We start from the raw sequence: 14,579 nt of genomic DNA on the forward strand, positions 1-14,579 counted from the left end.
TAGCCTAATGGCTCATTATTCATAACTTATTAAGATTAGATTTAGTTTAATAAATTCGATGGAAATTATTGTGACCAGTTTTGTACTACCATTCTGATGTAGAGCACTGTTCTTTCATCGTGGAAGAGCTATAGATTTTATACATAAAAAGATTTAACACAAAAAATACAAACAGACTCACTAATACATAGAACAAACTGGTGGTTGGCAGGGGGGAGGGGGATGAGTGAAATAGGTGTATGGGATTAAAAGGTACAAACTTCTAATTACAAAATAAATAAATCACAGGGATAAAAAGTACAGCATAGAGAATACAGCCAATAATATTGTAATAACAAATGGTGACAGATAGCAACTACACTTATTGTGGTGGGCTCTCAGTAATGTGTAGAACTGCTGAGTCAACATATTGTACTCCAGACACAAGTATGTCACTGTATTTCTACTATACCTCAATAATAAAAATTCTTTAAAAAAAAATTTTTTTAATGTTTATTTATTTTTGAGACAGACAGAGACAGAATGCGAGTGGGTTAGGGGCAGAGAAAGACACACAGAATCCGAAGCAGGTTCCAGGCTCTGAACTGTCAGCACAGAGCCCGACACGGGGCTCGAACTCATGAGCTGTGAGATCATGACCTGAGCTGAAGTCAGACGCTCAACAGACTGAGCCACCCAGGCACCCCAATGATAAAAATGCTTAAAAAATATTTCAGAAAACAGACCAAAGATATATTCACATACATCTAAAATGTGAATAGACAGGTACAGAATAACAATAATCTTTATTGAGCACTTTTTATTTGTATTGTTAAATACTTAATAATAATTACTAATACATTCTGTGTATTATCTCAGTTAACACATAACAATCCCATGAAACTAGTTCAATTATTATTCCTACTTTATAAAAAACAAAATGTAAGATTAGAAAAGTTAGGTTACTTGCTCAGGTCACAGGGATTCACACTCAAAACTGAATCCAAACGTTCTGTTCTTAAAACCATTATCCTGAATACTGCATGTCTCACTTATACATGGAGTCTAAAAAAGCCAAACTCATAAAAACAGAGAGCAAAATGGTGGTTACAGGGTCTGGGAAGTAGGGGGATAGGAGAGATGTTGTTTAAGGGTGCAAATTTGCAACAAGTAGTAAATAAGTTCTGCAGATCTAATGTACAGTAGAGTGAAAAAGACAACAATGTTGGATTGGAATCATCAGACTTGCTAAGAGACTAGATCTTAATTATTCCAACTCCTAAAAAGAAGTGATAATTATGTGGTATGATATAGGTGCTAATTATCCCTACAATGACAATTATAATATATAAATATATCAAATCAACAGGTTGTGCACCTTAAATTTACACAATGTTATATGTCAAATGTATTTCAATCAAAAACCCACTTAAATGCTAAAAAAATAAATAAATAAATAAATAAAATAAACAACCATTATCCTACACCCTAACCATGTGGTTAGAGCATATGAATGAAAGCCAGCCCTCAGAACCACTAGAACATGTAAGTATATCTATTTGCCATTTATTTTTAGTCTACTTTACATACCATGTAGAATGCTATTTCAAGGAATGCATAACCTACACCTTGTCATAATGATAGTATTCATTAAGAACACACGTTTATGTACTTATTTATGTGAATATGTATGCATGTATTTTTAAATAAAGCAAAGCTACAAAATGCAGAAAACCTATAAAAATACCAGTTGAACCATAGTACAATCTAAACAAAAGAGGTTCGTCACAGATAAAACGTACAGTTGATCCCTGAACAAGGTGTGGGGGGGAGGGGGGGGCAACGCCCCACTCAGTCGAAAATCTGTGTATAAATTTGTTTTTTTGTTTTGATTCCCCCAAGACTTAACTGGTAATGGTTAACTACTTAACTACTAACTAGCCAACGACTGAGCAGAAGCCTTACTAATAACAGAAACAGTGAATGAACACATATTTTGTATGTTTTATGTATTATATAGTGTATTCTTACACTAAAAAAGGAAATGTTATTAAGAAAATCATAAGGAAAAAAAGAAAAAGAAACTTATAAGGAAAAAATACATTTATAATACTGTATTTACAGAAAAATTTGCATATAAATGGACCCATGTGGTTCAAACCCGTGTTTTTGTAACCCTTGATTCCTAGAGCTAACCCAAAGTCTGCTAGAGAAGTGACACTGAGCTGGCAAGTGACATGCTGGCAACTGAAGGCTCTCTCTGTACACAGAAGGCTAGCTCGTTCATCCCATACACAGTGCGCACTCATGGGCAGTGTCCTGTACTCAGTGCCGACTCAGCTCATTCCTTTTTGGGTTGTTGTTGTTAATGTAAACAGAAAAACCTGCTCCAGTAAAAGAAAGAGTCACAGCATCTTGCAAAAGTGTGTGCTCTGTTTTCTTCTTTGGCCAAGCTCTACGTGCCTGAAAGTACAGAAATAAAATAGTACCGTCTACCTCGCAGGGCTGCTGCTAGCATCAAATGTGATAAAGCACACGAAGTGCTGGGACAAAGCTGGCCGCACACGGTGCTTTATACCTACCAGCTGCTGCCACCGTCACCAGCATTAGTATGACTCATATGATTATTACTCTGTAACCCATCATCATTTCATGAGAGCCCAACAAGTTACTACATTACAGTGCTGTGTGCAGAAAGAACGTTGGGTTGGAAAACAGAGTCCTTCAAGTTGTCCCACACGTGAGGTGAATAAAGGCGAGCAAATTCTTTGAGCACGCATGTTTCATGAAACCTTACTGTAAAAGGAGGGGTAACGTCATCTACCTTACACAGTCCTGATGAGAATCACATGGTGACCATGAATGAGAAAGTATTTTTTTAAACCATAAAAACTAGAAATATGGAAGGTACTGTTTTTTGATGAACAAACACAGGTATACAAGTGTCTAAAAGCAAAACAAGGGTGCTGGGTGGCTCAGTCATTAAGCATACGACTCTTGATTTTGGCTCAGGTTGTGATCTAACAGTTGGTGAGTTCAAGCCCCACATCAGGCTCGACGGTGATGGTGTGGAGCCTGCTTGGTATTCTCTCTCTCTCTCTCTCTCTCTCTCTCTCTCTCTCTGATCCCTCCCCCCCCCACTCTGATCACATATGCACTCTCTCGCACTCTCAAAATAAAAGAATGAACAGTAAAAAGAATTTTAAAACAAAATAGAGTGTTATTAATTTATAGTCCAGGACCACCGGTAACTCTGGGATTGTATATAATCCATACATTTAGGTGCCTGTCCTACAGAAAACTTTTTATCTATAGTTACCATAATATTTATATAGTAAACCTGACTAATGTTCACAAGCACACACTTACCTTTACTATTGTTTTAGGGCGTTTTTTAAAAAATAATTTTGGCTTTTCAACCACAGGAAGAGGCGGGAGTTTCTTAAGCTCCTGTAGGACGGTGGTTGCAGCACGCTTCTTGGAGAGTTTTTTGCTATTTCCCTCTCCTTCCGCAGAGAACTCTCCTACTGACACCCTAGTAACAAAGCTTTTCATATGTGGTGGTCCACTTTCTTTAATAACCTATTAAATATAAGTAAACTATTGAATATAGGCTCTTAAGTAGTGTTATCATCTCATGCATCTTTTAAATACTCGTATCATAATCAAAATTGAAATCACAAAAAATTATGCCAAAATTATAGATTTCTTTAATAAAGTTATATAGACATTATATAGGGACCATTCATTTTTTGATACTTATGCTGTTTAATAAAATGAAGTTGAAAGAACAAAAATCTAAATAAATACATTCAATTCACACTCAAAATTTGTATTTTACTAGCTTAAAATAGGCAATTCTAATTATGGTGACCCAGTTTCTTATGGAACAGAAAATTAAGAACATAAAACATACCATATTGGATTAGCTACACAGACCATCCAGAATAATAGTTTGTATATAACTGTGTAAATATCTAATTTCTCCTCTGTAAGAATAAGTTACTGAAGTCCAAGGACTATTTCTTACTGGAGTTCTCTAGCCCATAAAGCATCCTACAAGTGGAAGCCTCTCAAAAATAACTTTTGGGTGAAAATAACCTATTTTTGATGGAGACCTCAAAGGCTGTTTTATAGAAAGGAATGTTTACTCTCTGTGACATGATCTTAAAAAGGTAAGTAGACATACCATAAAAAAATACCTATGTTTCTAGAGTAATGGATTATGAATCTGCCAGCTATGAATGAGCATTCCTAAACCCTGTATTAATGTGCTCTTTAAAATATTCCAGTTTTTGGAGGAAAGGTGCTCTCCAAAACCCAAATGCTAAAAACTTTAGTCTCCTTCAAAATTCAGACCTTTCATAAAAGAAACCCTATTTAGTTAAATAGTTTACCATGTAAGTTTACATTAAAGTTTTGTCTTCTAATAATACCAATTAGGAAAAGGAAAACAACACAGTATCTCAATAATCCAACATTACTGGGGTTAAGAAACTTATGAGAAGCATACTATCCATGTAATTTAACCTTACTAGTTGAAACACTAAAACTGTTTATTTTAATAACTTTGATGGGCACCCTCCTCAATTAGAAAAAAAAAGTACACATTTTACCAACTTAACAGAATACTAAATATTTGACCTTTTTATTGTTCACATTAGATCATTATGAACACCAAATATTCTATACTATAATGTATTGATGCTTTCAAGGAATTCTAAGACTTGTAAAACTATTCCTATTCATTGTAGCCTTTAAAAGGCCCATGCTCCAACAATTTTTGAGTATAGGTAATTACTTTTGATAGTACATTTTCCCTATCATTTCTTGCTAGGACCAACAGGCCGTCAAGTACATTCTATTCCTGCCTTCCTCATTCTGCTTTTAATCTGCTAGAGGCTAAGAAATCAGATAACCCAACTTTAGGAGGATTGTGTCTAAAAAGACAGGTTCTCAGTCAAGGTCAGTTGATCTTGACAGTGAATAAAATGTGGGACCTTTCTAGTAGGTGAACTCCACACACTTTGAAGGAGGAAACTCTACAACCGTTTTAGCTTATTTCCTGGGTTTTGTCTATTTTTTAGATATCTGAGTTACAAAATTAATGACCTCTTAATAAAGAAGGTATTACAATGATTTAAAATGTTTTCCCTTTTATATTTCACATGATTTTTATAAATATTTTGTGACATGTTTAGCTGGCGGTAACGTAGAGAGCTGCTAATTACTTGTTTCTGACTTACTGGTAAAAGTTAAATTTAAACCTATTTTGGTTCCACAAATTTAGAAGAATTTAGATATCCATATATACGTGTCACAAAATATTAACTTGAATACTTTCAATTTGATCCTACCAAAAACACTAAACATATTTGGAGCATACTACAAGTCTACAAATTTTATATATTATATATATATATATATATATATATATATATATACACACACACACACAAATATATTTATATATATACATACAAAAAATTTAATACAGCAAAGCCAAAGAGATCCGCAGGAATCCATGATATTCTAGTAAGTATATTATAGTAAGTATATCGTAAGTATAGAAAGTATATTCTACTTTCTCCAGGGCCTATATGATTTCATGATAGACAGTGAGAGCATAAGAAAGCACCTGAACTCTTTCAGGAGATTAGTATGCCAGCTAATTTATTTGTTCGTTTATTTTAAAAAGTGAGGAGCAGGGGGAGAGACATGAAAGATCTCTACTGAGCACTTACCTCAAAACTGACAGGCATATTTCGCTTCAGAGCAATTTCAAACACTAAGCTGATCTCAGATTTGTTTGCATCTTTGTCATCATCCATTTCTTTTCCGGATTCACCGTTCTAAATCACAAAATACAGGATGACAATGAAAACCCGCTTTGTAGCAAACTGCTACATATATTCTACAATAAAGAGGGCCTATCTGAAATACAATAAGAAAAAAGCAACTAGAGACTGTATCTTGTGGATTCCTATGTAACAAGAGTAGTTGTAGGCTTTGTTGTGAGGCTTTTTGTAATTTAATTTTTAGGGTTCCCCCCCCCCCCGCCAAAGTGGAAGAATAAATGTTGATGTGGAAAAATTTTACTCAACCATATACAAATTTGAGTTTATACTATGTCCCCAGACTCACTTTTCTTTAGAGATCTGTATCCCCCACCCATTAGAATATCCCCAATATTCTAATGCTATTTAATTTTCTGTAAACACTGAATGGTAGAAGGAGTACAGGATGTAAACCAGGATTTTGGAGCTCTTTGGTTCTGGCACCAATTTAGTTATTCACTTCTTTAACACATACTTCTGGAGGGCTTCATATATGCTGAACACAGGATAAGTCTCAGAGATAAAAAGATCAAGAAACAGTATCCCTGCTATTGAGAAACTTACGACGTGGTGTAAAAACAGATAAGCACAGAGGTTAGAGTCATAATGAAAGTGTACAAGGAGAAAAACACCTACGTCGGCCATTAACTAAGATGAATCTCAAAGGGGAAGGACAAGAGGTTTGATAGCAGGGCATCTGCAGGGGTTGAACAGTACAGTTTGCAATAACTAAGTGGATAGCTCAATAACAAGGTATCTTATAAGACATGTCTGGGCTGGAGATACTATTTTGAAATCAACAGAGAGAGTCGCCAAAGCCATGGAATGGGTGAAATTACTCAGGATCAGCCTCAATATCCTGGTCTGTAAAATAAAGTGGGACTGAAAAAAATCCACACAAATCTCTTCCACTTTAAATTCCTTGACTCTAGATTAACACAGTGTATTCTATACTCAGTAAACATAGCATTAAATCTAAGGTAAATGAATGCTATTTCCCATCCTTGTTCATATCCTTAAATCCTGTGTTGCCTCAGAAGTGAACTCTGTGGGTGAACCAAAGTTCTCCAAGGTAAGGTCATCCTAGCAGGAACACATGAGCTTAGTGCAGGAGGCACGTAATCTGAGAGGCAGATCGTAGCAGGCCACCATTCTAATATTCTTTCCTATCAGAGGAGATGATTTATTTATAAAAATGCATTTGTTTGTCTTGTTAATAATCTCACCAGGGAACGATAAGGAAGAGACAGTCACATGTAGCAGTAACATACCTGAGGTGATTTTTCTGGAATAGGCTCATTCTGCAGTGCTTGAAGGGCTTTCATTGCAGCATTGTGTCTAGCAGCTTGTCGAGTCTTTCCTTCCCCAAAAAATTCATTGTTTCCTACAGTCAGCTGAACATAAAAGATCTTGGGCATTGGGCAATGATACCTAAAATAAGAAAATAAAAATATTAATGTTTGTTCAATAAAATCATTCTATAATCATCAATAAGATTTGTTTTCTTGAAATTGATACCAACCATATAATGTACTATATACCCTCTTATTAACCCCAGTAAAGTTTTAACCTCACAAATGTATTTATAAAAGATAAAATGAGTCAATATATCTATAGGTATCTATCTCCATGAAAAATATATTAGAGAAAACAATGTGAAACATAAATTAATATAGTAAAATTTATTCAATTATATCACAGAAGACTTCTAGTAAGAAGTTTTCAGTCAGATTTTTTTTTAATGTTTATTTATTTTTTAGGGAGAGAGAGAGACAGACAGAGCATGAGCGGGGGAGAGGAAGAGAGAGAGGGAAACACAGAATCCAAAGCAGGCTCCAGGCCCTGAGCTGTCAGCACAGAGCCCGACACGGGGCTTGAACTCATGGACCATGAGATCATGACCTGAGCTGAAGTCGGATGCCTAACCGACTGAGCCACCCAGGCGCCCCAGTTTTCAGTCAGATTTTGACAGAAACAAGCCAAATGGTCTGTGCTGAAGGAGGAGACTCGCAACAGAGGCAGGAGACAAGCAAGCCCATTCAGGGGACAGGACGCAGATTTCTGTGCCTTCAGCAGAAGAGTTATGACTAGACATGGGAGGGGCAGAGAGATAGAGCTACAGCTCCATTCCAAAGGAGTGAGTACTTTGCCAAGTAGTAAGATCAGATCGAACATAAGAAAGAATGGGGAGGTAAGCTAATTCTTAAGCAGAGAAACAGTGTAATAATAAAACGTATTTAAAGAGAGAAATTTTAGCAGGTTCGCGTTTAACAAAACTGAAGTAAGGAGTCACAACTAGACAGCACCAGTGATGAAGATATGAGGCGATAAAAGGGCTGAGTGAGGAAAGAACAAACCTAGAAGAAATTAAGAAGAAAAAATTAAGAGGATATGCAATAAAATACACTAATTCAACAATTATTTGTGAAGGACATTCTATATGACAAAGGAGTATGACAATGAACAAAAACACATTGTACTGGGTAAGACAGATAGTAACTAAAGTAATATGCAGAGTATCTAGTATGTTAGAGATCTAAGTTAAACAGAAAAAGAAGGAAAGGTTCAGAAGTGTTCGGGAGGTAGATTTTAGGCAGGGTGGCCAAGGAGGGTCTCATTGAGAATATGACAATTGTGTAAAGACCTAAAATAACTGAGGGAGGCAACACCCAGATATCTGGAACAGTGCATCTGAGGCAGAGAAAACAGCAAGTGCAAAGGTCCTGGGCAGCAGTATGCCAAGTATGTTCAATTAATTCAGAAGACGCTTATCTGGCTACAGTTGAGGAAGTGAGAAAAGGAAAGCTAAGAAAGGAAAAGAGGTAGCCAGATTCCTTAGTGCCTTACGTAAAAGTTATTGTAAAGATCCAACTTTTACCCTGAGTGAAATGGCCAGCCACTAGAAGGTTTGGAAGAGAAGTAACATACGTGACTTGCATTTTGGAGGGATCACCTAATGATTATGCTGAGAACAGTAGGGGATGATGATGGAAGCAAGGAGATCTATCAGGAGACTACTGCAGTAACACAAGGGAACAGCAACAGGGACCTACTAGGGTAGCAGCAGTCCAAGTAATGAGAAACAGTTCAATTCTGAACAGATTTCAAAAGCAGAGCTGGCCGGGTTTACCAAAGGATTAATTATGGAATATGAAAGAGGAGTCAAGGATGACCCCAGGGCTTCTGAGCTGAACAAGTGGAAGATAGAGTACCTGTACACTGAGTCAGCGAAGACTGGAGAAGGAACAGGTTTGTTGGGGGTGGGTATGAGCCGCTCTGGTTGGGGGATATTAAATCACTCAGCCTGCTTAGACATCTTAAGTGGAGATGTCAAATGAACAGTCAAGTCTGGACTCTAAGTCTGGACTCTAGGAAAGAGGTCCAAGGTGAAGATAAAATTTGAAAGTCATCAATATATGGATGGAATTTAAAGCCAAAGGACAGTGAGAACTCTGTGGGAAGGAGTGACAGGAAGAAGAACAGGCAAGCACAGGGTCCTTCCTGAAAGTTAAATGGGAAAAAGTAGATCTAGGAGGAGGGAGGGGGCAATTGTGGCAAATTATACTCATAGACCAAGTGAAATGATGACTGAGAACTAATACCACTGAATTGGGCAATTCAGTAAAAGTAAAAGGATTGATTTTGATGGGAGTGGTGGATTTACAACATGATGTCAAAAAAATTAAGTTAAAATCAGTCCGGTGCTGAAAAATGTCTGTTTCAAAGCAAAGAGAAGTCCAACTGAAATCCTACTACGTTTGGGATGATTACTGGACATCTGAAGAGCGGGGTTCTATATTCAGCCTGAGATAAACTGCACAGAGCCTGTCACAGAAGAATTCGGCAGGCAGATGGCACTAATTAGCGAAGGCTTACAGAAGGTAAAGGACCAGAAAGGGACATCAGCCCTGAAGATGCAGTTCTGGGAGACAATAACTGAAACCATGTGAGTGGGTCAGCACCTGGAAAGGGTAAGTGTAAAGGAACCGAAAAGGAGAGCCTAAGGCTGGGATCTGATTGAGGCCCGTGATCAAAAGGCAGGGGAAACAATAGACGGCAGTGAAGGAGACGAAAAGGGGGTCAGAGTTAGGAAAGAAATTACGACACAATGTCAGGGAAATCAATATTGTCAACTGCAGTGGAGAAATCCAGAGTAGGAAAAAAAGAAATGGTCGCTGTTTTAAATTCTTAAAGTCAATTTTCTTGGCCACAGTTTTCTATTATTTTGTTTTAAGATAAAGTATTTTAAATGTGTTTTCATTATGTCATAGGTTCTCATTTTAAACAGGCAAATATAAAAAAAGTTAAAGGGAGAAAAAGATCACTTACAGTAAAATACTCTTAATATGCTAAGGCGAAGCATCAAAAACCACAATCCGTTTTGCTCTTCAATTACAAGAACTAGTATACTGGGGTACACAATCTCTCACTGCATTCCTGAAGTGCATTTTCCTATTGTTTTAGATACGCTTACTGCATAGATCTTAAAAGACTAACAAAATAAATGCAGGTTATCTTCATTGTGTACACCACAAAATTCAGTTTTCCACCTACACAGTATTTCATGGATATTTTTAACTGGTTCCACTATAAAACTTTAAAACAGACAACCTGAAATCAGAAATTGACTCCTGTACTGAGATCTTACATGGCAAGCTTTCACCATAGAGCAAATGTTTACAATTAATTATACACTTCTGAAAACAGAGGTCCACAACTGGAATGCTAACAGACCTTTAACTACAGTAGAGGGAGTGGGCGCCACTATAATCACTAAGGCCTGCTGACAATTACAAAACTCATTTCGGTTTGCCACAGAGACAAACAAAATTTCTGTTCATTATGACTTTACTGGAATATGATGTCATAACACATAACCATACTGAAACAATCTGCTGATTTTCTGACCAAAATATTAATTGCACACTAAAGAGCCCTTGGGGCCTCTTCCTTTGTGGCCATCAAATATGGCTCTATATATGTATATGTGTATGCATGTGGATACATATGTATATGTATATTATATTGTGTAACTATCAGAGGAGAAATCGGGTTTGCTGTATTTTAACATAAAAAGTAAACTATTCTAGCACTAACAGGAAATACCAAGAGTAAATGCCTGACTTGTTTTGTTCTAGTTTCATTCCATCCTCTTACTTAACAATGATTCTTAATATTCTACCCCACATGGTTTGATTACCTTATATATCACATCTCCCCATATCACGGTGACAATTAAAATTAACCAGAATGCCCTCAATAATGGCACCCAGACTGAATTATGTAGAAATGATGCAGAAAGTCTCCTTGTATGTTAGGCCCAGGTCTCTAAATACCTGTTTCCTTTACTAAAGGAACATTCAGAGTTTATTAACTTTGAAGCTTGATATGTTCTAAGTAGAATTTCTTTTTCTATTTATTTCAAACATTAAGCTCATTCTAGGTAAAGTGCTTTTAACAAGTGATGTACACATTTCTAAAAATTAGTAGATATTTATGAAATCTTACATTGCTATTCTTAAATGATTTTTCTCAATTAGAATTTTTATTCTAAATGTTTATATTTGCATAGTGATTTGCAATGTTTATATTTGCATAGTGACTGTTATTAAAAAATGAGCCATGAAAACTCACTCATCCAGGCTATTAAAGTTTCAGGGTCAAATGGCTTCTACCCACAGCCTCCCAAATACTTTGCGAAGTGTGATCCCACTCATCAGAATTACCCTCAGTGCCTATTAAAAATGTCCATTCCTGTGCTCCAATCCTGATCTGCTGAATCAGTCTCTGGGGATGGAACAAGAAGCTTCACTTTAACAAGATTCCCTGGTAAATCTTTCATACTAAGAGTCTGAGAACCACTGCTCCACGATATCACCACAGCTCACAATACAGCATACGTGATTTGATTACTTCAAACTCCACGCAAGCAAACGACCACACACATTCCTGTAGCATCATGGTTAGGTTTCCTATATATGTCTCTCACTTAACCTCACAGCGGCCAGGTGAGACAGATGCCCCCATGATCACCATGAGAGCTAACAAATATCCCCAACATGGTTGTGAGCAATCAAACTGAAGTCTATCTAACTTCAGAGCTCAAGACTCAGGAAACTCTTAAGTCATCTCCCAAAAATCTGCTTTATCCTCTTCTATTTTTGTGTTCACATTTGTTTACGAAATTTGTTATGTCCTCGGTAAGCTAAAGAACCTAATACAAGTTCCGTCTAAACCTAAGGTCCACTAGTAGACTTCAGAAGCAATTTACTAAATAGCCACTGAAACAAACAGAGCTCCATAATGAAATCCTAGGTTTTTATGGTATGTCAAGCCAAGCAGGATCAAAAAAGAGACACAATCAAGTAACCATCAAACTGAAAAGTCAGAATAATGAGCATCGAGTGTTACAGTCCTAATGGTCTAAGTTTTATAAAGTCTGCTTGTAAGGCCTTTTCCCCCATGCCTCTTTGCCCTCTGTCTGCTGGAAGTCTTATAAAAACTAAACAAATAAAATTTCAAATAAAATAAAATAAAAGCAAAAATAAATAAAATAAAATAAAATAAAATAAAATAAAATAAAATGCTTCCCTTTCTTTAATTCCCAAAAAAGTCTTTAGATTTGGCCTATCTTCAAGACAGCACAAGTCAATACAGCAGTAAAGACAGGATGTATATTTGGTTCCTTTGAATTAACACTGTCTGACATTCCTTATAGAGTTTTGGTTTTGATTTTTGAGTTAAGGGAAGATTTTACATTCTTATGTAAGTATTCTTATAAGAATATACACAATTTTATTCGTATACTTCTATTTGACTGTCAGTTATAAGAAGTTTCCATATCATATATCCTTGCCTTCCTGCCTAAAGTTACTTCTTTAATGCTCTCTTTGTAGACTCCTCTTGTATGAGTCTAAACAACTAAAATCCATGTGTCCTCCCCTACCATTCAGTGACTGCTTTTTTTTTCTAACATGTCTACTCTCCTAAGTATCATTTTTACAAGGTGAGAAAGACATATTCCAAATAACATGAGAACTTTTAAAAATTGAGAAATAATTGCCTCATTTTATTTGATAGCATTATTCATAAATCTCAACCCAGCTTAAGTGTTCATATCTCCTCTACAGGTTTATGTCCTGAAATACATGAACATGTTATCTTCTCATCTAATAAGGAGAGGCTTTTGATTTCTGTGTTTATTTCTAACATTGCCTGAAAGCAGAAATGTCACTTAATCTTTCTATCTCAGTTTACTTATCTGTAAAATATGTGCAGAATCTATGTTTAAAGACCTCTAACAGCCAAAACTTAGAATTCAAATGACATGTTGATTATTTTGACTCTTTGTATGCATTTTGGCACTGCTAAGCATTCTTTTACTTGCTATAGAAAAATAATAGGTTTTATCATAAAGCCATAAAATAGTCCTTGGCCCACTTTCAAGCTTGTATGTATATAAAATGTCTAGATAGGAGAGGGTTCTTTCTCTATTCACATCTATAAATTTTGAAAATATATCTCTTATGGGATCTAAATGTTAAGTCTTGAGGAATTTCAAAAATTAGGACCTATTAAAAAAGATTCACAGGGCAGCTGAAAATAAGCTTTAAAGGAGGGTAAGGATAGTCTATTCTATTTGTAGAATTATTATAATGATGTCTAAAATGCCTAGGGGAAAATACAGAAAGATATGTACTAAAAACTGGGACAGGATGCCTTGAAGTGATGGAATTACAAATGACGTTCTCTTTCGTAATTTCAATTTTTTTTTTCAACGTTTATTTATTTTTGGAACAGAGAGAGACAGAGCATGAACGGGGGAGGGGCAGAGAGAGAGGGAGACACAGAATCGGAAGCAGGCTCTAGGCTCTGAGCTATCAGCCCAGAGCCTGACGCGGGGCTCGAACTCACGGACCGCGAGATCGTGACCTGGCTGAAGTCGGACGCTCAACCGACTGCGCCACCCAGGCGCCCCAATTTCAATTTTTTTTTTTTAATAATACGGCTGTACTAGAGTATAAACCAAAAAACAAAAAAAAATGTTTAACTGAAATAAGTCTAGTCCCAATCCAAATAAAGGTAAATCTGTGTTCCAAATGTAAATTTGATTAATTAGCAGAGTGACTTGTGGAACACAGAATATAATCCACAAGAGTAAATAATGTGTACTGTGTTACTGATGCTAGTACCACAATAAGACCATGGAAAGCACAGCATGTTATCAAAGAGCCCCATTTTGTAAATACACAATCACTACTCTAAATCCTACACTTGGATCCAGCATAAACCTATTCTTCCCCTTCCCTAAATGAATAGCGAGATAAATCATCATCACCATTATCATGATTACAACAAAAATATACAAAGCAGTCAATACGTGTCAGGCACTCTTCCAAGCACTATACATACTAATCTCAGTCACCATAACAACCCCAACTTCATTTTACACATAAGGAAATGAGGAAGAGATATTTCATTTGCCCAAGGCCACCCCCCCAGGCCCAAGTAATCTCACACCAGAGCCCATGATCTTAGCCTCTACACGATGCTGTCTCTGAATGAACTAGATAAAATGAACACCATACACTGCAGAGGTACTAACTATAAACTATGCAGAAGTCCTGCCAGACTTGGCACTTAAGGCAATTTAAGTCAAATTAGACCTCAGAGACCAATGGTCACATTGGTTACCAAAGAGAATTTGGGGGAGCACAGTAAGTCCAGGAAACCATGCTGGCTGCAGTCTTACTACTCTCTCTC

General features: G+C 36.4%; 1 protein-coding gene across 1 annotated transcript in view; it reads right to left on the minus strand.

Annotated features, from left to right (window-relative positions):
• The window catches only part of STAU2 (staufen double-stranded RNA binding protein 2), a 304,184-nt gene that overhangs the window by 188,025 nt on the left and 101,580 nt on the right, over positions 1 to 14,579 (minus strand). The window contains 3 exon segments of the mRNA XM_043601210.1: positions 3,349 to 3,561; positions 5,724 to 5,831; positions 7,088 to 7,247. Coding sequence (XP_043457145.1) covers positions 3,349 to 3,561; positions 5,724 to 5,831; positions 7,088 to 7,247 — 481 coding nt within the window.

Source organism: Prionailurus bengalensis, chromosome F2, assembly GCF_016509475.1.
Source record: "Prionailurus bengalensis isolate Pbe53 chromosome F2, Fcat_Pben_1.1_paternal_pri, whole genome shotgun sequence".
Taxonomy (NCBI): Eukaryota; Metazoa; Chordata; class Mammalia; order Carnivora; family Felidae; genus Prionailurus; species Prionailurus bengalensis.